Source organism: Propithecus coquereli, unplaced genomic scaffold (genome assembly GCF_000956105.1).
Source record: "Propithecus coquereli isolate 6110/MARCELLA unplaced genomic scaffold, Pcoq_1.0 Scaffold301, whole genome shotgun sequence".
Taxonomy (NCBI): domain Eukaryota; kingdom Metazoa; phylum Chordata; class Mammalia; order Primates; family Indriidae; genus Propithecus; species Propithecus coquereli.
The window spans coordinates 4,148,873-4,173,394 of NW_012148631.1; the positions used below are offsets into that span (position 1 = coordinate 4,148,873).

The window sequence follows — 24,522 nt, forward strand, 5'->3', positions numbered from 1 at the left end:
CATTATTTTTTTACAGTTTGCTTAAATCAAGGTCCACATAAAGACCATACATAGCAATTGATGGATATGTGTCTTAAGTTTCTCTTTTATAGGCTTTTTCTCCATATCTTTCTCTTTTTTCTTGGGAATTTTAATGGAAAAACTGAGTTGTTTGTCCCATGGTTTTCCAGAGTCTGGTCCTGTTAATTGCATATTCATGGTGGTGTTTAACACGTTCTTCTTGTATTTCCTATGAATTGGTAGTCATAGCAAGAGGCTAGATCAGATTCAGCTGCAATTTTTTGGCAAGTCTCCTTCCTAAGTGGTATTTAGTACTTCCGTCAGGGGCTAGTACATAATGTCTGATTTTTCCTTGTATTGTTGGCAGTCATTGGTGATATTTTATTTCTTGTTCATTCATTAGCTAGAATATATCCATGAATAGAGATTTACTTCATCAACTATTGGGTTATCCAAATAACTAAAAAATAATTAATAAAGGAAAGGTAGGATATGTGTGTAGTTTTCCCTTTATTTACCAATTTTCAAAATAATGAATTGATTCCCTAGCATCTTCCAACAGTGAACAACGATTTTTGTTTTATGTTAGTTTCATTATGGTCTTACACGCTTAAACATATTCGATGTATTGCAATCCAGTGTAATTAATAGCCTTGTCGATGGTCAAATCATCATTGTCCAGTGGGAGCCTATTCTTCTGGTTGGCTCCCGAGTCCCTTTTTTTTTTTTTTAAACAGGATCTCGCTCTGTCACCCAGCCTAGAGTGCAATGGCGTTGTCATAGCTCACTGCAGCTGCAAACTCCTGGGCTCAAGCAATCCCTCTGCCTCAGCCTCCCAAGTAGCTGGGACTATAGGGCATGTGGCACCACATGCTAATTTTTCTGTTTTTTTGTAGAAATGGGGTCTTGCTCTTGCTCAGGCTGGTGTTCCCTTTTTTTTTCTTTTTCTTTTCTTTACTTTTCTTACCTTTTAAAAATGTTTTAGAGATGAAGTCTCATGTGTTGCCCAGGTCTCAAACCCCTGGCCCCTGTGATCCTCCCATCTCAGCCTCCCGAGTTGTTGGGATTACAGATGCATGCCACTATGCCTAGTTTCCTGAGTCCCTTTAATGCAACTCTAGCATGTGTTTTATTTGGCATTCTATTAGCTGGTTGTTGGTTTCTGTCTTCACCCCTAGCTTTGAAGCTCCTTCAGGATAGGAAATGTATTTTGTAGAGGCGGAATATCTGTCTCTGTCTCACTGTAGATTGGTAATTTTTTGATATGTCTTTTGATTTGGTGATATCTGCTAAAAAAAGGAGATGGTGGCATTGATAATAGAAAAGAGTAACTCAAATTAAATGTGTTCCCGAAATGTTAGGCCATCCTCCTCTTTGTCCTTTCAACTTACAACTCCCACATGGATAGCTAGAGGAAGCCATATGTCGTTTTAATTCATTTGTTCCCTTTATTGGGTTTTTCTCAGTTTGTATCTCTTCTTTATAGTTGTTTTGCAGCTTGTTAATAACCATCTTTTGCAATTCATCCAATAAGCATTTTAAAGAGCGCATTCTGTGCACCAGTTCCTGGACATACCATGGAGAACCAGATCTCTGCCCTCCTAGAGCTGAAATTCAGGGGAGGGAAGTCAAACCAGCAAATTAACAACTTAACAGCAAAGTCCTTTAGTCTGTGATGGACGATTTGAAATAGTACTTTAAGGGGCCAGACAGGGTGCTGTGACAGAGAATAATGAGTTTGGAGGGAGAGAGAGATTTATTCAGCATGGTCATGGAAAGCCTGTCCAAGGAGGAGTCAGCCATTGGGGGAGCTAGAGGCAGGGCCTTCTGCAGTTGCAGAAGAGCTTGGAATGGTTGGGCGCAGTGGCGCGTGGCTGGAGTCCCAGCGACCTGGGAGACTAGGAAACATAGTGAGGCCCCATCAGTATTTTAAAAAAAAAAAAAGCAGCCTAGAATGTTCTGGCAGGGTAGTGTCACTGGATTCAGTAGTGAGGTGGGGAGTGGTAGGATCAGGATTTAGGTAAGGCCCAGGCCAGGTAGGATTTTATGGGATAGGGTAAGGAGTTTAGGTTTAAGTGAATAGGAGATCTCTTAAGATTTTTTAGTAAAGGAGTGATTGGGTGGGGTGATCCCTCTGGCAGCTCCGTGGAAAATAGACTGGAGGGAAGAGTGGCAGCAGGGACACCTGCTGGGAGGTGGTTAGTGTGTGCCTTCAGTCAGAGATCATCATGGTTTGGTCTGAGGCGATGATGGGGAAGGTAAAGAGAGGTGCACAGATTCGAGAGCTAATTCATTGGTGCTAGTGATGAATTAAACGTAGCAGGAATCAGAGATGGCTCCCAGGTTTCTGGGCTGGGCCATTTACCAAGATGGTGATGACTTGGGACAGGACAAATTTTAAAACAAAAATTCAGTTGGTACATGATAAGATTGAGTTGCCTGTGAGACTTCTAAGAGTTGCCAAATGGGAAGGTGGATATGAAGAGAGAGATTAGAGGCTCTGAGAACATACGTAATTACCTAAGGCAGTGGTTCTCTCCTGGGGCTGCTCCTGGCATCCAGTGGTAGAGGCCAGGGATGCTGCTAAAGGCCCTGTACTGCACAGGACAGCCCCACCTTCCCCCCAGCAAAGAATTATGCAGCCCCAAATTTCAATAGTGCAGTGGTTGAGAAACCCTGGCCTAAGGGAAGGGATGGAGAGAGAAAAGAGAAGAGAGGATAGGCCAAACCTGAGGAACACCACCATTTAGATATTGCATAGATGAGAGAGAGCCGTAGAAGGGCAGCCTAGAGTCTCTTCTGTTGACTTAAGGGGGAGCGTGGGAAGGTATGAAGAGAGCAGGGAGGCGAAACCAGTAGGCACGTGCACTTCCTTAGTCAGTGTTTCACGAGGGTGGGTGAGAATCGTTTGGAGGCCCCACGAGGGTACGAAGATGTTACCAGCCCCACTGGCAAAGCCTGACATACCTGGCGTGTGAAAATAAGTGGCTTTCTCTGCTTGAGAGAGCCTGGAGAGGGGGCAGGGAGCTAGATTTCAGTTAAGCTGGAGGTGATGGAAAGAGTAACGGTAGAGAAGGAACTATGTGAGTGGCAGATCATTGAGCAAGAGCTATAGAGAACACAGTGGAAGGATGTGGAAGAAAGAGGAGGGTAGGAAGCTGCATTAGATGGTGAAATGAGCAGAGTACTCTGGCTATGGGGTTTGAGTCATAATAAATGGCCCTGGGAGGTTTGGAATTTTGGCAAAAATTGAAGTAAGCAAAAATACAAGACTTGTTGAATTTACTTTGTATATATATTCCCTGTTATTAGGCGAGCACTTGGACTTGAAGGCTTTACGCAATAGCTTGGCAGTGGAGAGGGTTTTGACAGTTTGGCATGACTGCTTCCAAAGGCTGCAGGCACTAGAATGGTAGGGGTCATGCGTTGTTTTTGTTTTTTTCTTTTGTTTTGTTTTCCAAATACAGATACCCAGTTTTTGTTGTAGCAACTTTTGAAAAGACTTGCCTTTATCCATTAAATTGCTTTGCCATTTTTGTCCAGAATTATTTGACCATAGCATATGAATCTGTTTCTGGACTGTCTTTTCTGTTCATTAATCTCTTTGTCTAGCGTTATGATAATACCACAGTGTCTTGAATATTGCAGTTTTATACTAAAATCAGAAACTGTGAGTCCTCCATCTTTGTGCTTCAAGATTATTTTGGCTATTTTAAAATAGCCAAATACATTTTAAAATCAACTCACCAAGTTTCTACAAAGAAGCTTATTTGGGGGTTTTAACTGGAATTGTGTTGAATACATAGATAGATGTGGACAGAACTGACATTTTAATGGTGTTGAGTCTCCTAATCTCAAGGGTATCTCTATTTCCAATCTCCTAGAATCTCTCTCCATTTATTTAGGTTTGCTTTTGTTTCTGTTGACGATGTTTTATAATTTTTGGTGTAGAGATCTTGTATGTCTTTTGTTAAAGTATATTCCTAAGTATTGTTATGTAGTTTTTTTAGTACTATTTAATGAAGTAGTTAGGGATTTATCAATTTTATTAATCCTTTCAAACAAACAGATTTTTAGCTTTGTAACTTTTCTCTGTTTTTGTGTCCATTTGATTAACATTGACATCTGTTCTTCATTATTTCCTTCCTTTTCCTAACTTTAGGTTTAATATATACTCTTTTCTAGTGTAAGCATTTAATGGAGTAAAATTTCCTCTAAGCACGGCTTAAGCTGCATCCCACAAATTTTGATTTAGTATATTTTCATTTTATTCAGTTGGAAATATTTTCTAATTTCTCTTGTAATTTCTTAGACCAGTTGGTTATTCAGAATTTTGGTGTTTAATTTCTAAATATCTGATGCTTTTTTAAAGAATATTTTATTGTTAATTTATTTCTCATTTAATTTCATGTGGTCAGAAGATATATCTGTAAGATTTCAGCCTTTTGAAATTGGGACTTATTTTATGACCCATCTAGATGGTCATTTCATGTACACTTGAAACGAATGTATATTCTTCAGTTGTTGATTGTAGTGTTGTATTAATATGAAGTCAAGATGGTTCAAATCTTCTGCATCCTTATTGACTTTTTTTTTTTTGGTCTACTACTATTAATTACTAAAAGAGGGATGCTAAAAATCACCAGCTATGATTGTGTATTTTTCTGTTTCTCCTTTTAATTCTGTCCATTTTCGCTTTATGTATTTTGAAGTTCTGTTATCAGGAGTGTACACATTTATGATTGTTACGTCTTTCTGATGATTTGATACTTTTATCACTATAAAATATCTGTCTTTATCTCTGGTGATGCTCCTTGACTTCCTTTTACTTTGTCTGGTATTAATAATCCCACTACCTTTCTTAGGCTCATTTGTTTGCAGAAAGGATTTACATTGCTTCTGCCAGGTGAAGGCCATTACAAGTTCAGTATTAATAAAATTCTTGATATTTGGGTTTTTAGACTATCCTGGTATTGAGAATTCAACTTGCAAACCTTCATGAAGGCCAGTTCTCAGTGGCCTTCTTCCTTCTTGGTTCTTAGGTTTGAGACAGTTGATTTTTCTAGCATTCCTGTTGAGTGCTGTCTGATTTATCCTTTTTTTTTTTTTTTTTCGAGACAGAGTCTCACTCTATTGTCCGGACTAGAGTGCCGTGGCGTCAGCCTAGCTCACAGCAACCTCAAACTCCTGGGCTCAAGTGATCCTTCTGCCTCAGCCTCCTGAGTAGTTGGGACTACAGGCATGCACCACCATGCCCGGCTAATTTTTTCTATATATTTTTAGTTGTCTGGCTAATTTCTTTCTATTTTTAGTGGAGATGGGGTCTTGCTGTTGCTCAGGCTGGTCTTGAATTCCTGAGCTCAAACAATCCGCCCGCCTCGGCCTCCCAGAGTGCTAGGATTACAGGCGTGAGCCACTGCGCCAGGCCTGATTTAGCCTTAACTGAAGATATAACTCTTTGGTCCCAGCTACTTGGGAGACTGAGGCAGGAGGATCACTAAATCCTAGGAGTTTGAGGTTGCAGTGAGCTATGATGATGCCACTGCACTCTAGCCCAGGCAATAATAGAGTGAGACCCTGTCTCAAAAAAAAAAAAAAAGATATATCCCTTTGGGGTCCCAGCTTTTGAAAGGGAGAAGTTTTCATTAGACAATACTCTGAGTGGGCCCTGGGCCTCATTTACTGTTTCCTATGCCCAGTGAAATCTGAAAACAAATGCTCAAATTCATCTCTTGGTATATACTCTCAAGATGTGGAAACAACTTATAGTCACTTCTCCTTCCTCTCTGAGTACTTGCCTTCACTTGGTTTTTTGGCCTGAGAATTGCTTACATTTCTCTTGTGGATACAGTCGAGGTGTTTGTTTGTAGGAGAAGGGAGACCTGGGTATCTGGCCCAGCGTGTTATTGCCTACTATATGGAAAGTTTATTTTTCTTTAGTCTGACTTCATAATCTTTTTTCTTTATAATTTGGCAGATAAGAGGACTGTTAATAGATTGAGCTGGGAAGTCTGGAGTGAATCTTGAAGAATGGAGATTAAAAATAAGAGCTATTTCTAGTTTAGAACTGGCAAAAATAGGACATATTCCTGTGGTAGTGAAATGGCCATAGCTTGGCATGAGGTTAATGGAAAACATTGATGACTTTTCATCTGGAGCTTGGAATCCTTTTCCAAGCTCTCATGGCTGTGCTAGAATTCAGTTCCATGTGGTTGTGGAACTGGGGTCCCCGTTTTCTTGCTGGCTGTTAGTTGGGGCCACTCAGCTCCTGGAGGCCACTCACATTCCTGGCCATGTGGCCCCTCCGTTTTGTGTATCTGGAATTAAAATCTAACCCTGTCTAATACTGAATCCAGCATTTTCTAATAGCATCTAATAATGTTGCTACCCTTGAAAGTGTGTCATTGGATCGGGATGACAGACTCCGACAGAGGTCATTTTGGTGAAGCTAGGGCAAATCACTTTCCCGCATTTCTGCTGTCTCTTAAAGAGCCCACTGACAGAGGTCACTCCTGTCATGGCCTGGGCTGGAGGGACAGTGGATCAGAAGAGAGGTGCTATCTGGACTGCCCCATTCCAACAGGGAAGCTAAGACCGCTCAATCTGTGTGTCACCGGGAAGTAACCACGCTTTTTTTCACTGTTCTTGTATCTGAATGTGGAACGAAAGCACAAAGCAGGATTTGAGAGATCCGGGTATGCCTTTTGTGTGGTGAGGGCATATTTTATGCTTGGAGAATTCTAATAACCAAGAGCTGAGCTCATGATAAGTGGCCGGGGAGTGCTTGTAGGATGAGAGCACCCGTGCATATCTCTAGCAAAGCATACTCCACTCCTGGCCTTGGTTTGCCTCTCGCAGCTCATGAATCCCTCTGGGTTGGCCCCTCAACCAGTTCCTCTGCATCCTCAGAGCCTGACAGGGAACATGGCCCTGGTAAATGGTTGTGGGATAAATGAAGAACCCCCAGGCTGCTTGATTTGTTTCACCCTTAATACCCTATAGAAGCAGCTTGAGGGGGAGTCCTGGGTTCCCCCTTCCAGCTCCATCACTGATTCGCTGTGGGGTTACTAATAAGGTTACTAGGACTTAATTTCCTCATCTTTAAAATGTGGAACGTGGACTTGCCTTCCATTCCAGCTCTGCAGTTCCCTGAAACACGTTACTGCACCGTAGCTGCCTCAGTAGTTTGAATAATCTCAGGATTGGTTATTAGGCTGGCCTTTAGGTTATGAGGACATGTGGAACAGTTTGGACAAACATGAAAGGTACATTTAGTTCCTTTTCTTGTACACATGAAGTAATAGATTCATTGGAATATGATCTCTTTCTCCACCCACTTCCATCAATTCAGAGTGGATTTTTTTTTCTCCTTCCAGTTCTCTTTGTGTTTATAAGCTTTAAAGGGAAATTTTAAATCAGAAGGTAATCAGGAGGGCAGGCACAGAGCTCAGCTGGTTAAAGGGGGGGGAAAATTCCTCTGAAATTTCAAATGAACTGGCCTGAACTGTTCCCCAAGGAATTTTCTGGAACGGTGGTTTGTTGGGTTTTTTAAAGTTGAGGGGGTTTTTTTTGCTTTATTTGAAACATTAAAAATATTATATGACGTTAAATTCAAAAAAGTTTCTCAATGCGGACCTTAGCAAGCAAAGTAAAGTGGTCTTCATTCCTGCTTCTGGATGTTTATTCTTTACTGCAGGCACCATAGGCTTGTGTTGGACTTAATCAATATTCAGTAGATGGATTCTCATTTTCTTAATTCCCATACAGTTTAGATTTAGCTAAATTAATGCCTCCTGAAATGTTCTTAGTTAAAGTATTCCAGAAGGTCACTTTTTGTAATGGGAACAGTAACCTGACCTAGTTTCTGGTCTAGGACCTACTGCTGCCTAATTAGTATTGTGACAATAGGCCAATCACTTACCTTCTCTCTGCCTCAGTTTCCTTAACTGTGTGGTGTGAGAATTAAATGAAAGTTTATATGTTTAGTTGTAATATTGTGAAATATATATTTGGTCTTAGTTCCCTTTTCCTGGTATATAATTCTAAAATTCTTGGAATCTCCAAAGTGATATCTTTGTGTATGCTAATGAGTTAACTGATGGCTGGAAGCCCCTGTGTAGCTCCAGGATGGGGGCTGGTCACCAGAAAGACCAAGGCAGGATTAGAGGGATGGTACTTTCGGCCCTACCCCTCATCCTCTGGGAAGGAGAGAAGGGCTGAAGGTTAAATTGATTGCCAGTGGCCAGTGGTTTAATCAGTCATGCCTATGGAATGAAGCCTCCATAAAAACCCAAAAGGACAGGGTTCAGAGAGCTTCTGGATTGCTGAACACGTGGAGGTTCTGGGAGGGTGGCCTGCTAGGTAGGGCATGGAAGCTCCTCACACCTTGCCGTATGCATCTCTTCATTGTATTTTTTATAATATCCTTTATAATAAACCAGAAAATGTTTTTCTGGTTTTCTCCTGAGTTCTGTGAGCAGCTCTAGCAAATTAATTAAACCCAAGGAGGGTGTCAGGGATCCCCAATTTATAGCCAGTAGGTCAGAAGCACGGGTAAAACAGCCTGAGACTTGCAATCAGCATTGGAAATGGGAGGCATTCTGTGGGACTGAGCCCGTCACCCTGTGGGATCTGATGGTGTCTCCAGAAAGATAGTGTCACAGTTGAATTAGAGCAGCGGTCCCCACCCTTTTTGGCATGAGGGACTGGTTTCCTGGAAGACAGTTTTTCCATAGACTAGGGTAGAGGAGTGTTGGGGGGGGGTGGAATGGTTTTGGGATTATTCAAGCATGTTACATTTATTGTACACTTTATTATTACATTGTCATTTGCCATTCACTGATAGGGTTTTGATATAAGTCTGCAAGTAAATGATGTATTATGGTCTCTGTGTAGTCAAACCTCTCTGCTGACGATAATCTGTATTTGCAGCTGCTCCCCAGCGCTAGCATCACCGCCTGAGCTCCACCTCAGATCATCAGGCATTAGATTCTCTTAAGAAGCAGCAACCTAGATCCCTTGTGTGTGCAGTTTACAGGAGTATTCATGCTCCTATGAGAACCAAATGCGTCTGCTGATCTTCCAGGAGGTGGGGTTCAGGCGGTGATGTGAGCAGTGGGGAACGGCTATAAACACAGATGAAGCTTCACTGGTTCACTACTCACCTCCTGCTTTGTGGCCCATTTCCTAATAGGCCACGGACCGGTACTGTTTGGTACTGTTCCGCGGCCTGGGGGTTGGGAACAACAGAATTAGAAGACACCCAGCTGGTATCCACTGAAGAATTGATTGCTTGCTTGTTGGTGGCAAGAGATCCCCACACATTTGGTCACAAAGTCTTCTATGTCGATTGTTGTGGTGTGAGAGTAGAAGAAAAACAGTTTGTTTTTTCCACTCTCATCAGTATTTTTTAAGAGAGTTCTCTACCCTCTCCTGGGGTAGAGAACAGCTGCTATACAACATCCTAGAAAGTGCTGGGAGGTGACTTTTTATTTCATACTGCACATTCTTGGTTATGAAAGGAGACAGGGACTAGTTTAGGTTCTAACATACTTTGTTTTGTACGTCTAAACATTGGCGAGTTATCTCAGTCTCTTACAAAAATGTTTTTTTCAGGCAGCTTGTGTTGCCTTCTGGGATTGGGGAAATTCAGGGTTTGTGTGGAATTTTCCATGACTCTTAGCTCTGCACCATTAGTGTTGACGCAGTCACAGAGCTTTTCAGGGTGTCTGCCTGCTTCTTTCCGCCTCCTTTTTTATAATGTCAAATGGATGTTAAACCTCAAAAGTCTTGGTATTGTGTTTGTGTTTAATACCCAAGTTCTAAGAACGGATCAGAGAATCTCATCTGAATTAACTTTTTGTTTATAAAGTGAGTCAGCTTGAGCTATCTGTTTTGGCCTGATTTCCTCAGGTGTCATGTTTCCTGTCACAAAACCACCTTTTGTTTCCGTAGGCACAGGCCTCTGGTGCAGTGCTGGCTAATTCTCCAGCCTTCTTTTCACTGGTGATTGAATCAGCCTTTTGATCCTTTGATTGGCAGAGTTCTAAAATTGACAACAAGTGGAAGAAAAGAGATCCAACAAAATACAATTTGGGTTTGGCTAGTGCCCCTCTCACAGGGGAATTTAAAGTCCTGAGAGTTCGGAAGGAGACTGCTGCAGCGACATAGCTCCTTTTCCTTAGAAAGCAATTCCCTAGATCCTGTGCAGAGGATGGCAGGGTATTACCAAATTCCATTCTCCCAGAGCAGCAGTAGTTGGAGGTTGGGCTGGTTTGTTTACCATAACCTCCCCCCAAAATGAGAGAAGTTCTAATCAATTCGTATACAGTTGGGGGGGTGGTCAACAGTAGGCTATTGGTAAGGTCAACAGTAGGCTATTTATTAGTAGTTAAGTTTTTGGGGAGTCAAAGTTATACACAGATATTCAATTGCGCAGGGGGTCGGTGACTCTAACCCCTGCGTCATTCAAGGGTTAACTGTATATGAATTGATTAGAAAGTCTCTCATTTTGGGGGGAGGTTATGGCAAACAAACAAGCCCAACCTCCAACTACTGCTGCTCTGGGAGAATGGAATTTGGTAACACCCTGCCATCCTCTGCACAGGATCTAGGGAATTGCTTTCTAAGGAAAAGGAGCTATGTCGCTGCAGCAGTCTCCTTCTAAACTCTCAGGATTTTAAATTCCCCTGTGAGAGGGGAACTAATCAAGTTTTGTTGATTAACACATAAGTTGTACATTAGATGTATTATATATGCTGTATTCTTACAATAAAATAAGCTAGAGAAAAGAGAATGCTACTAACAAAATCATAAGGAAGGGGAAATATATTTATTATTAAGTGGAAGTGGATCATTATAAAGGTCTTCATCCTTATATTCACGTTGACTAGGCTGAGGAGGAGGAGGAGGAGGAAGAAGAGGGGTTGGTCTTGCTGTCTCAGGGATGGCAGAGGCAGAAGAGGGAGTGGAGGTGGAAGGAGAGGCAGGTTTGTAAGTGGACCCCGGCATACAGGTGGACCCACGCAGTTCAGACCATGGTGTTGAAGGGGCAACTGCGTTTTGAATAGGAACTCAAGGCAGTATGTATTCTGCTTCATTCTAGTCTCTGCTCAAGTTTACCTCCTTCCCTGAGCACCCTGTCAAAGTAGTAGCCCCTCCCCTCAAAAAACATTCTCCATTTCTTCTCCCTGTTTTATTTCCTGATATTATATTATGTAAGCTTTATGAGAATAGTGACATTTCATTTTCTCCCTTATATTCTTGGGGCCTGGAACCTATTTAGTGCTCATGAAATATTTGTTTAGTAAGTATTAGATCATTAAATATGAAATGTCTGATTTTGAATCAGAAGTTTAGTTTTATTACATCTCACAGAAGCAGTGCAGTTAATCAAAGTATATGCCTAAACTATTGACACAGTTTTGCAATCTTAACGGTAGCTTGCTTATGCCAGTGGCAAAGAAGCCTGGAGGGCGAGTGGCGATTTTCCACAGCTTGTTGAGAATTGAATATTTTTCCTCATAAGAAGTGGTCCAAAGTCTGGAAGAAGTGGTAGTCATTTGGTGCAAGGTCTGGTGAATACGGTGGATGACAGAGAGTTTCCAATTCCAGCCTCTGTAGTTTGAGCAGCGTTGTTTGCGCAATATGTGATCCAGTGTTGTCTTGTAAGAGGATTGACCTGTTTCCATTGACCAATCTTGGCTGCTTAATCACAAGCATCTTCATCATTTCGTCCAATTGGTTGCAATAGACATCTGCTGTAATGGATTGACCAGGTTTCATGAAGCTGTAGTGGCACCAGTGCTGGACCACCGAACAGACACCATTAGCTTTTTTTGATGAATATTCGGTTTTGGACTGTGTTTCGGCACTTCATCTTTATCCAGCCATTGTACTGAAAAGCTTGAGATTGTCGAAAAGAATCCATTTTTCATCACACGTAACAATACAGTGTAGAAATGGTTCACCTTTATGTCGTGACAGCAAAGAAAGGCAAGCTTGGAGATGATTTGTCTTTTGACGTTTGTTTAATTCATGCAGTACCTATCTATCCAGCTTTTTTACCTTGCTGATTTGTTTCAAATGGTCCAGTATTGTGGGAATAGTAATGTCAAACCTTGCTGCTAATTCACATGTGGGTTGAGATGGATTTGCTTCCACTACAGCTTTCAGCTCATCATTATCCACCTTGGTCTCAGGTCGTCTACGTGGCTCATTGTCAAGATTAAAATAATCAGAGTGGAACTTCTCAAACCATCAATGTACTGTGTGTTCATTAGCCACATCCTTCCCAAATGCTTCGTTGATATTTCGAGCTGTCTGCACTGCATTGGTTCCACGTTGGAATTCATATTTGAAAATAACACAAATTGTTTACTTATCCACGGTTTCACAAAAATTGCTCTAAATAAAATTTGAAAGATAATCACAAGCCACAGCATGCATGTGCAAGACTGAGGATGTACCTTCACAATAAAAATAAAACAAGAAATGTCAAAGTAAAATGTCAGAAATACCAATAGTCAAACTTAGTACTTAAGGAAATCGGACATTTCATGCTTAATAACCTAATACAACATGGAATGGTTTGAATACAGCCAGACATTTGCATACTGTCTTTCTTTTTGTGCTTTACCTTGGCCTTAGCTTGGTGATTCTTAAACTTCGTTGGGCAGATGAATTACTATATCAGATATAAAACCATTTATTCAGAACTTAGTGTAAGTAATATAAGAAAATTTTAAAGATAACTTTGTGCTATTTTTCACTTTTCACGCTGAAGTAAAATGTGACACCATTGTACTTCTTCCATAATTAGTCTGTAATACAGAGGAATATCTTGTTATTTAGATTCTGAAGTAAGCTGGGGAAGTTAAATGCCCATTCGGTTCAGTTTTACTGGGATCCAGAAGATGTTACATATTAGCTGGGATGTGAGGGCAATCAGGCTATGACATCTGTCACCCCCTTGATCACCAGCGTTGATTCAGCTGATCTGGCTGGCTAGCAGGGTGTTCCTTTCCTGCCTCACCACTGCATGCATGTCCCTCCTGAAGCTGTGTGTTTGGTGGAAGAGGATGACCTTCCCTGATAGAGGAGGACCATTCTTTGGTCAAAGGGTATATGAGTAGCTGTGTTCCCCTGCTAGAACCTGCAAACAAGTTCTCAAGATTACATGAAAACACTTTGAGGTAAAGATGTCAGGAATTCAGGAAATTGTGAATACTTGGAAAGGTAATCAAGTAAGGAGAGGAAAGACAGAGACCTAACTGTGATGAAGCCTCACTGCCTTATGGATTTGTCTGAAGATGAAGGCAGGATATGTCCTGGGAAATGATTTTGTTTTTAGACGTGCTCCTGTTAGTACAATGTATATTGAAGGTTTGGTCTAAATGGAATAGATGAAGTTTTGCTAATGCACTTTTTCTATCCTATTTGAAAATGGTCATGTTCCACCATGATTTCACCACTTTCTTGTTGTTCCTTCCCCAATCCTTCTTTTAGTTGGCTGATTGCAATTCTGGCCCAACTCAACCCTCTCTTTGGACCACAGTTGAAAAATGAAACCATCTGGTATCTGAGGTATCATTGGCCTTGAGGAAGAAGACATGCTCCACAGTGCTCAGTCTTTGAGGTGACTATATTCTTGACCTTTCACATCACTGTTGTCAGTCAGTCAGCTAGAGTTTTATCTTTTTCTCAGAATTTTACAGCCATTTTAACACAAGGCAAGGGCAAGCAAATGTGATCTGAAGAGCAGAAATAAATTTAGAACTTAGGCCATTCACCTTACTTAAATCTTATGGATATATCCATAAGAGTCTTTTAAATTCTATTAACCCTGCCTTTTAAAATAAATACAGTTTGATTTACAAAATTAAGCTTGCACGTACTCTTTCTGACATAGATCAGAAAAGTGACTATTTATACTTGGCATTGCAAGATCCAGCAACTTTAAGAAGTGGCAGATTTAAAATTAAGGTTTCTGAATGCTTTGGATGGAGAGAGATAGGTGCCTTTTGAATATCAGTCTTAAAATTGCAGCTTTTGGGCCGGGCGCAGTGGCTCACGCCTGTAATCCTAGCACTCTGGGAGGTCGAAGACGGGTGGATTGTTTGAGCTCAGGAGTTCGAGACCAGCCTGAGCAAGAGCGAGACCCCGTCTCTACTAAAAATAGAAAGAAATTAATTGGACAACTAAAAAATTATAGAAAAAATTAGCCGGGCATGGTGGCACATGCCTGTAGTCCCAGCTACTCGGGAGGCTGAGGCAGAAGGATCACTTGAGCCCAGGAGTTTGAGGTTGCTGTGAGCTAGGCTGACGCTGTGGCACTCTAGCCCGGGCAACACAGTGAGACTCTGTCTCAAAAAAAAAAAAAAAAAATTGCAGCTTTTGTTTGGTTCTGAGGATCAGCAAGGTAAGTAGTGGTATAGTGGAAAGATTTATTCACTGGCAGAGTCAGGAAACCTGTCATTTAATTTGTTCTTCTATCTCCATTATTTCATTAAATGGAAGTTAGTGCTAAATGCTTGACTAGATTTCGCTTCAACTTTTTTGGCAAGCGTGCTGTTTAGGTGTTACAGTAAACTGCATATTGCCTCACATCAGGAGAGACACGATGTCTGGCTCTCCTATTTTTTGTGACGCTAATATGATCACTGGGTTCAGGTAATGACAGCCTGGTTCCTCCAGTTATAAAGTTCTCCGCCGGCCTTTTATCCAGTGATTTTATCCATTGATGATCATAGTCAGAATTAATCATTTCAGTAGAAATTGCAAAATGGTGATTTTCCAGTTCTATTATTACTTCCACATCTGATTAGTTGAAATGCTTCTGTAAGGATAAACTTTCCCTCATCGACTAGGGTTATCTTAGTCACCTTGAAATACAGATGAGATAGAAATATAGGAAAAGCAGAATACAGATTTAATTATTTTCTTTTAATTTTCAGAGTAAGATGTTGGTACCCAAGTTACTTTTGGGTATGCAGTGAGATTTTCTTTTCTTTTAAATTTTAATTAATTACTTCTATTATCCTTTTTATGTCTAGTCATTCTTTCTTTGGTCTATGGGAGCCTGTTTAGGCTGGCTTCTGTATCCTTTTGATGCTAGTTTTTGGTAGTTTTCTTACTTTCTGGCAACATCAAGATATCCTAGGCCCCTCTTGTATATTTTCTGTCCCAGACTTGGATTCAGCTCCAATTGCTTTCTAAATTTCCCACTACAAGGATCTCTGGTTCACTAGTCAGTTCTCAAGCCCAGTTAACACTGGTTCTTTTCAGTGGGAATATATTTAAAAACCAGGATCTAGGCTGGGCACGGTGCCTCACTCCTGTAATCCTTGCACTCTGGGAGGCTGAGGTGGGAGACTCTGTACCAAATAAATAAATATAAGTGAATAAATGTGTACATATATATATATATAAAACGTAATAATAAAAACCAAGAGATATCTAAGAGTTAGGTGTATACATTTCTGCTGGGGTATTGCTGCTTCTAAGCTTTTTCAGTGGAAAGAGCCAGGAAATACGTATTTTTAAAAAGAAAAAAGAAATCATGAGTTCATGTTAGTATTTCTAACTTAATTTTAACATTACGGGATTTTTACTTCTTTGGTTTTATACTTGAATATCATTCACATGTGCTGAAAATCTTTGTTTCTAATATAGTATATGTAAAATACTTTCAAAGTAACACCGGTATATAGGCTGGGTGCAGTGGCTCACACCTACAATCCCATCTCTTTGGGAGGCTGATATGGGAGGATCCCTTGAGGCCACAAGTTTGAGACCAGCCTGGGCAACATAGTGAGACCCCGTCTCTACAAAAAAAATTACAAAATTAGCCTGCTGTGGTGATATGTGCCTGTAGCTCCAGCCACTGGGGAGGCTGAGGCAGGAGGATTGCTTGAGCCCAGGACTTGAAGGCTGCAGCGAACTATGACTACACCACTGAACTCCAGCCTGCGTGACAGACCCTGTCTCTGAAAAAAAAAAAAAAATTAAAAAATAACATCAGTATAACTAATAGCTATAAGTTTATCAAATACAGTTTAAGATTTCTTTGCTGCTTTATATATCCTTAGAACAAAATGCTGTTTTCTGGGGTTACTTAAATTTTATATACAATATGTATATGGTATGTCACCAATTTGATATACAGTTTGTTTTGTGTTTGATTTACAGTGTTTTTAAATTTGCTGCTTTTTAAAATATATAAAACATATTTCCAGAGTCAAAATTACAAATAAGATATATACAGAGAAATCTGTCCTTCCAGTGTTTTGATTTTACAAAGATTAGGCAAATACATGTATTCATTTATGTATATAGAGACACACACACACACATACACACACACACCCCTACACATATGCTACTGTTACAGAAAAGATATCAACTATATATATTATTCTGTACCTACGTTTTATTCACTGAATAATATATGTTAGAGCTCACTGTATTATCTGTTTATGGAGATTTTCCTTAACTCTTTTTATAGCCATTTATATCCTTTTGAGTTGTTGCCGATCTTTTTGCTATTATTTATAATGCCATCTTATGCATATGACATTTTCTGTTTTTGCCAGTGACCTCTGGGGTAGATTCCTTAAAAATGGAATCTCTGGACCGGGCGGTGGCTCATGCCTGTAATCCTAGCTCTCTGGGAGGCTGAGGCGGGAGGATTGTTGGAGCTCAGGAGTTCGAAACCAGCCTGAGGAAGAGCGAGACCCCGTCTCTACTAAAATTAGAAAGAAATTAATTGGACAACTAAAAATATATACAAAAAATTAGCCGGGCATGGTGGCGCATGCCTGTAGTCCCAGCTACTCGGGAGGCTGAGGCAGAAGGATCACTTGAGCCCAGGAGTTTGAGGTTGCTGTGAGCTAGGCTAACGCCACGGCACTCTAGCCCGGGCAACACAGTGAGACTCTGTCTCAAAAAAAAAAAAAAAAATGAAATCTCTGGGTTAAAGGCATATATAGTTTTTCTAGGTAATGGTGCATTCCCTTTCATAGGGATTGTACCATTTTTGCATTCTCACCAACAATATATAAGAGTATCTGTTTCTCTACAGCCTGGATTTTGCCAAGCTGATAGGTAAGGAGTCAAGCCTTTCTTTTCCTTAGAGTTTTGTCTTTGTGCAGAGAGTTTTGTTGTTTTTTTTTATTTTTTTATTAAGTATTTTTATTTTTATTTTTTTAGGGATGGGGTATCACTGTGTTGCTCAGGCTGGTCTCAAATTTTTGTCCTCAAGCAATCCTCCTGCTGGGATTACAGGCATGAGCCATCACACCCAGCTTACTCAAAGGGGTTTTGATTTCCCTTTTATATGGATTTTTTTTTTTGTTTGAGGCAGAGTCTCACTCTATCACCCCAGGTAGAGTGCAGTGACATCATTATAACTTACTGCAAGCTCAAACTCCTAGGCTCAAGCAATCCTCAGCCTCCCAAGTAGCTGGGACTACAGGTGCACACTACGACACCCGGGTAACTTTTTCTATTTTTGGTAGAGATGGTGTCTTGCTCTTGCTTAGGCTGGTTTTAAACTCCTGACCTCAAGCAATCTTCCCTTGGCCTCCCAGAGTGGTAGAATTACAGGAGTGAGCCGCTGCACCCAGACCCCTTTTATATAGATTTTTTATTTTTTAGTTGTCCGGCTAATTTCTTTCTATTTTTAGTAGAGATGGGGATCTCGCTCTTGCTGGTCTCGAACTCCTGACCTCAAGCGATCCTCCTGCCTCGGCCTCCCAGAGTGCTAGGATTACAGGCGTGAGCCACTGTGCCCAGCCCTCCTGTTTTCCTTTTTTAAAATTTTTTTTAGAGACAGAGTCTTGCTCTGTCGCCGGGCTAAAGTGCCATAACATCAGCCTAACTCACAGCAACCTCAAACTCCTGGGCTCGGGCAGTCCTCCTGCCTCAGCCTTCCAAGTAGCTGGGACTACAGGAATGTGCCACCATGTCCAGCTAATATTTTCTGTTTGTATAGAGACAGTGGTGTCTCTCTTGCTCAGGCTGGTCTCGAACTCCTGACCTCGAGGGATCCTCCTGCCTCGGCCTCCCAGAGTGCTGGGATTACAGGTGTGAGCCACTGTGCCTGGTCAGGTTCTCCTGTTTTCTACCTTTCAACTATAGTGAGTGTTAGTTAAGGCTGTCAATTGGGGTTTAAAGCTGAAAACGTTAGGCCTGAGTTGATCTAGTTCCAGCACTGCTTTTCACTTAACTTCTCTGAGTTTCATTTCCTTCCCTTATAATAAGAGAATTGGGCCCTTTGATGCTGAATAATACTGAGCAAGTGGACCTGAAAAGGTTTCTTCTGCCCATTCTTACCAGTCTCATGTCTCTGTTACCTAGATTGACTAACATTTGCACTCTGATCCACAGCACAGACTTGGGCTGCTTGAAACCCTTATGTTAAAGGTACTTCCTTTATAAGCAAAATGCCAGGAAGTAGGAAGACACAGTCAGGCAATCCTTAATTATGGATATCATGTCATACCTATTCTGCATTTAACAGAATTACAGTAGTATACCCTAAGACTTTGGAGTTAGCACGTCAAGTCTAATCTCTGCGTAGCATTAGAGCCGACAGAACTCTTAAAGAGGAGGACCTTACTTTTCTTGGTGGTAAAATTTAAAAATTGAGCTCTATTTACCTTTTGAACTTTGCACTTTTATGCAATGGTGAGATGATAAAGGAGCACAGAAACCATATTTGGGCCCATCCTCCTTGATAAGGAAAAATATTTGATTTTGTACATGATTTCTTTAAGAGGCCAGATTTGAAGCGTAAATGTAGGCCAAACATGGTGTGCAGTAGAGAAAAATGAGGACCAGTCATGAAAGCTTTAGAATGATTTTATACAAATGAAATTGGATTGATCTGAACAACACTCTGTTAAACATGTACCTGATCTTTTGCTGCTTTAATCACTGTAATTGTCATGATTTTCCTTCCTGTATTGAAGAACTGAACCACAGTTGTTGATGAGAGGCCGAGTGATAGCACATTATGTTTATTGGCTGGAATTTTGTCCAGCACTCTCAAGAATGGTGCTCGCTCCATCTCTACCCCTCCAGCCTCATCTGCTTCTGCTAGATTCCTCAGTGTGACTTCATAAGATGTATATGAAACTATTACATAGAGGCTGCTATTTTTGTTGCTGTTCACTTTCCTACAGCTTGGGGTGTGATGCTAGTGTGGACTCTCCTTGGAGTAGATTTGGCTTCAGACCCAGTGTCCTGGAAGTCAGTTGGTTTATCATACCATTGTTACATGGGAGATGAGCTTCTATGGTTTGCTGTAATCTGAAAGATTACAGAATTTCTATTTTACTATGAAGTCTGAGACAGGAAAGAAATAGAGGATATTGGTAATTAGGCCTCTGCCCTGTGGGAGCTGTTTTTCTATGCATTCCAAAAATATTTGAGTGCTCAAGGGGTATATAGTAACCAAGTAGGGATTTCAAAGAATACTGTGGGCTCCAGAGGGGTTTGTGATCTGTTGGGAGGTTGAAATTAACCCATACTTGGGAAAAGTTAAACAGTGCAGGGTGTTTTGTGGTTAGAAGATAGTCTGTCTTTTACTCTGACCACTCCGGCTGGCTATTCTGGTACCATTTCAGACTCAACCATATCTCCATTTCAGGTCCCATATCACAGTTTTCCCTGTCACTTAGGGTTAGAACCTATCCCATCACTGTTTTCTCCCTTAAATCCAGTTGTTCTTGTTGTGTCTCTTGTGTCCCTGCTTCCTTTGCATTCCTCCTTCAGGTACCCTGGTTTCTGACCCAGATCACTGCAGCTCTGAATTATGATAGGGTCTGGTCTCCCTGTCTCCTCAGTCGTCTATCCACAGAACACCACCTGTTTATTTTCCTGCTATAGCACTTCCTGAAACAGACCTGCTTGCCCTGGAAACTTTCAGTAGTTCTTTATGGGCTACAACAGGAGTCGTCTTTTTTTTTTTTAACCTGAGGTCCCTGATTTTAGTGGGTACGTACCCCTTGAAGTGCGATATGAAATGTTCTAAGCACACAGCTTTTGTCAGGGTCACCAAAGGCCCCTGAGCCACAAAAGACAGGAATGACTAATCTGCAGGTCATGTGCAGCTCTCTAAGGTGGCCATCAAGGCCTTGCCGGTCTACCCTCAAACCACCTTTGCAGCCTTTCTTCTCGCTACTTTCCTCTGTGACTCCAGCCCTACTATTAGGTCATGTTCTTGACCTCTAAATAGCTCTACTTAGCTTTTCCTGCCTTTCACTACCATACTGTATTCGTTAATTTAGAAAGCAGATTAGTAAACACTGTCCTGTGAACATTCCTTCTGCTTTCTTGCGTCTGCTCAGCCCTTCCCTCTTAATTCTTCCTGATGCTTTCTCTTTCTGTGCCCAGCTCCCAGGACCTTGCACTTCCTTTCCTGGTCACTTTGTTTCAAAAATGATTTCTTCCCTTCCTAAAGCCCTCCTGTTCTTGCCATTCATTTGGGAGGTTGCCTTGAATTGTTAAATACAGAAACCTTTAGTTTGCTTAACTTCTGCTTGTATTTAATCTCCTACTATACATAGCCTTTCACATCATAGTAAAGAAGGAAGTATTTTACAAATTTATCTTAAATGAAAGAATGGAGATAAACATATACATATCCTTTAAGAAATACATTTACTTACCGTTCCCTGAACAGGTTTCTTAGTTCTGGCCTTAATAATTTTATGTTATCTTCATTCTCAGTTTTAACCTTAGGGATGCCTCTATTGATTGAGTTCACCAGCCTTACCCCTAAATAGCTATTTCGTATCAGAGATGGGTAGAACATGTGCTTCCTTAATTTACTCCAAAATCAAACCACAGGACTATGCCATATGGAATATAAGGCTCATTTACATTTATTTTAAACTCATAGTATTGAGCCTGAGTGAAAATTATCCTGTTTGTGTGTGATTTTTTTGAAAGTGAAGGCCTGTTTTTCCCTTTTTTGATTATTACATTGTCAAAAAAGGCCTAAATGATGAGAAAGTCTAATCAGTATGCTTTTCCTAGAAAATTAACACACAAAGCATATGTATTTACCACTTTAGTGTTTTCAGGTAAAATTTATAATCTGCCTGGAACTGAAGTTTGTACAGAGGGGCTGTCCTGTTGGCCTGCCTAGGAAGAAAAACAGAAAATGATCATTAGATTAAGTTAAACATTTTATAAGGCTTCCAGACCACAAGAAACAAGTAGCTGTGATGATTGCCACTCCTTGGCCTGATGTTATTTTCCTAATACATTATAAAACAGTCTTTTAATTCTCTTTTGGCTTTTTTGTTTGTTTGTTTATTGTTTGTTTGTTTTGAGATGGAGTCTTGCTCTCATAGCTCACTGGAACCTCAAACTCCTGGGCTCACGTGATCCCCTTGCCTCAGCCTCCCAAGTAGCTGGGACTACAGGCGCGCACCACCATGCCCGGCTAATTTGTCTATTTTTTGTAGAAATGAGGTCTCACTCTTGCTTCAGCTGGTCCAGATCTCCTGGCCTCAAGCATTCCTCCCACCTTGGACTCCCAAAGTGCGAGGATTATAGGTGTGAGCCATCTTGCCTGGCCTTAATTCCGTTTTGAGTTGAATGTATTTTTTCTCTCTCTCTTTTTTCTTTTTTTTCTCTTTTCTTTTCTTTTTCTTTTTTTGTAGTTTTTCTTTTTCTTCTTTTCTTTCTTTTTCCTTTTTACTCTTTTTTTGTGTGTGTATGTGTATCTCTGAAACCCACGACTGCGGCCGCCCGTTTGTTGCATCTCCACGGCTGGGCTATTTTGCACCAGAGAGACAGCTTGCACCCCTAAGAGTGTGTAGCAACCAAGGAGGCTGCTCTTCAAGCTGAGACACACAGTCACCTCTTTGCTGCAACTTGGTAGCCGGTGCCGCCTGCCAAACGGGCAGACTCCACAATGGCAAGGGCCGAGTAGTGAGTGAAGGAGGCTGTTTTCCCAGCTGGGACCCGCAGTCACCTCTTCGCTGTGACTTGGTAGCCAGTGCCTCCTTCCAAAGAAATAGTCCCTCACCCTTGGAAGTGCGGAGGAGCAAGGGAAGCTGTTCTCTGGGCTGTGACCGGCAGGTGGTGGATGGCCCTTGGCTGCAATCAGGCCACTGGTATTGCGTACCAAAGGGACTGACCCCACATCTGCAGGGGAGGAGTAGCAGGGCAGGCTGCTTTCTGGTCTGGGTCCCTCAGTGGCCTTAGGCAGGGTTTCTCCAGCAGCCCTGAAGTGTGCACTTCCTACCAACTAGACAAACCCTGCCCTTTGGAATTGAATGTATTTTGTTTGCAGTGCCCTGCCTTTGTGGGCCTCCGGCAGTCTGGTGCTTTCCACCATGAGGGCAGTTGGACTGCCCCAGCTTACACCAGCAGGACTTAGCAGCAGGCTCTTGTCCACTTCTGGGTACTCTTGGATGACCATGGGCCTGGGAAGCCCATAGTTTTACCACACTGAACTGTGAATTCTCCTGGTTGTGCCCACCAATTTGGAAAACCTACAGGGTCCGTCATATCTCTCTCCATCTGTTTGACCTTCAGTCTTGTCAGACCTGTCTGCCACAAACCGTGTTTCATCTGAATTTAACAAGCACCCCACCCCCCATACCTCACCCTGCACATAAGCCTGGTCATTTTTCACACTTAGGCAAATTGTATGTCATAACCAGCTTGATTTCTAAGCAGCCAACTCAAGCCTTGTGTGGAAATTACCTTTGAATGAAACTGTTTATCCAATTTTATTTCTTCTTTATTTCCTCCTTTTTATTTCAAAAGTAGCATACGTGGTTTCATGTGGATGTTACAACTTTATATAAAGGAATTTATATGACCACTGTTAGCAATTTAATGTGTGAAGATAATTAAATATTTTCTAGCTTTGCAAGGATGGTGTTGAGCTTTAAGCTGCTAGAAAAAGAAATTGTCATTTGTTGCCTGCACTTGTATTGCAAGCATGGGGAGCAAACTAGGAGGCAGCCAGCTTTTCGGGGTCCTGACACTAGAAAGAGCACACTGTGCCTATGGTCACCTCGCTCTGTTGGGGAAGTGGAAATACAGACTCCTGAAACCGAAGTGAGCATGTTAGATTCCAGCACCATCAGTCTTAGTCATCCTCACTCTTCCTCCTTTCTATAACAAGGTCAGACTGTTTGTTACTTGGGCTCCTCCGTTCAGCAGTGTCCTTGGTTTTTGGATCTGTTGCCACCGCCCCACAAAATCTGTCCAGACTTGCACGTTGATGAGTCCACTTTTCATTCAGGTATTTGCTGAGCACCTACATGTTTTAAAGTATTGGCCTGAGTAACTTTCTTGGTGTTGTTAACTTTTTGCCCTACTGAGGAAGATGTGAGGACCAGTTACTAGGATGGTTTTGTTTTGCAGGTCACGAAAAGAGAATTCCTTCTAGAAGCAAAATCACCTCCAAACCCAGACCATCTTCCTTGACTTGCCTATTTTGGGCATCAGCTGCCTTAAATACACACACCACATTTGAATATCTACTCTACAATGCAGTATTTTTTTTCCTTCACTTTTTTACCCTTCGATGAATTATGTGCCTATTTAACCTGAACTGTGCTGACTCTACAAAATGTTTATGCACTCTTCTGAGACAGAAGACGCTCTTCTGAGAAATATGTTGCTCTCTCCTTGGAATCTGTGGATTTGAAGATGGCTCCTGCCTTCTCACAACATTGGAATCAGCGAAGTGTTTAAAAACTGCTGCAAGACAAGACTCCAGTGGGGCAGTCCGTGGGCGAGCATGATCAGAGCGAAGACATGTCCCAACAGAATTACACCGAACTATTTTCAGGATAAATTTCTTATTTCTGCCATCTTTTGGAATAAATTATTTTTCTGCTTTCTATGGAAATCTGGGTTCAGTGTTTGTGAAGCTCATTTTTATAAGCTTTCTGTCCCTAGATAATGCCGTTTTAAAAGATGATTTTGTAGTCTAAACTTAGGTTGGATATATAAAGGCTGCCGTGTAGTTTGAGATATCCAGAGACTGGTAAGTATTTTTCTTAAACATTCAGTACCCATTTGAGTGCCTGCTGTAGCCAGAGCACTAGAGGGATTAAAGATGTGTACATTGGGTTCCCTGCAAGTAAAGAGCTTATATGCTATTTAGAGAGAGAAGGTCAGTATACACAGAACTATAATATTAGGCCATGTTTGATCATTTTCTTTTGGTTACGCTGGTGAGCCAGTCAAGGGAACCTACCAGCCGCAGGGACAAGGCAGTGAATGCTGCTCAGGTGGAACCATCACACCCTCAGAGCAGGACTAAAGAAGTCTGGAGTGATTAAAAAGCTTGGGGCAGGGGACAGTAATTTTGTGTTTTGGTAGCAGGCATCTCAATACACTAATTTGGGGATTTTATTTGTTTTAAGAAATTAAAAATTAAGGTGGACCTACATTTTCACCAGCTCATGGCTTTTTGAAAGCCAGCCAAGAATGGATTTCCTGTTTTGCAGTTTGTACTTTCTATTCCTCCCAAACCGTCTGAAC

At 41.3% G+C, this 24,522-nt stretch overlaps 1 protein-coding gene across 1 annotated transcript in view; it reads left to right on the forward strand.

The window, feature by feature from the left end:
* ATP6V0E1 (ATPase, H+ transporting, lysosomal 9kDa, V0 subunit e1) overlaps nucleotides 1-23,884 on the forward strand; it is a 36,647-nt gene extending 12,763 nt beyond the window's left edge. Inside the window, exons 3-4 of the mRNA XM_012649722.1 lie at nucleotides 13,507-13,636; nucleotides 23,395-23,884. Of these exons, the coding sequence (XP_012505176.1) occupies nucleotides 13,507-13,600 (94 nt within the window). The 3' untranslated portion in view covers nucleotides 13,601-13,636; nucleotides 23,395-23,884. The remainder of the gene's footprint in view (nucleotides 1-13,506; nucleotides 13,637-23,394) is intronic.
* The last annotated feature ends 638 nt before the right edge of the window (nucleotides 23,885-24,522 follow it).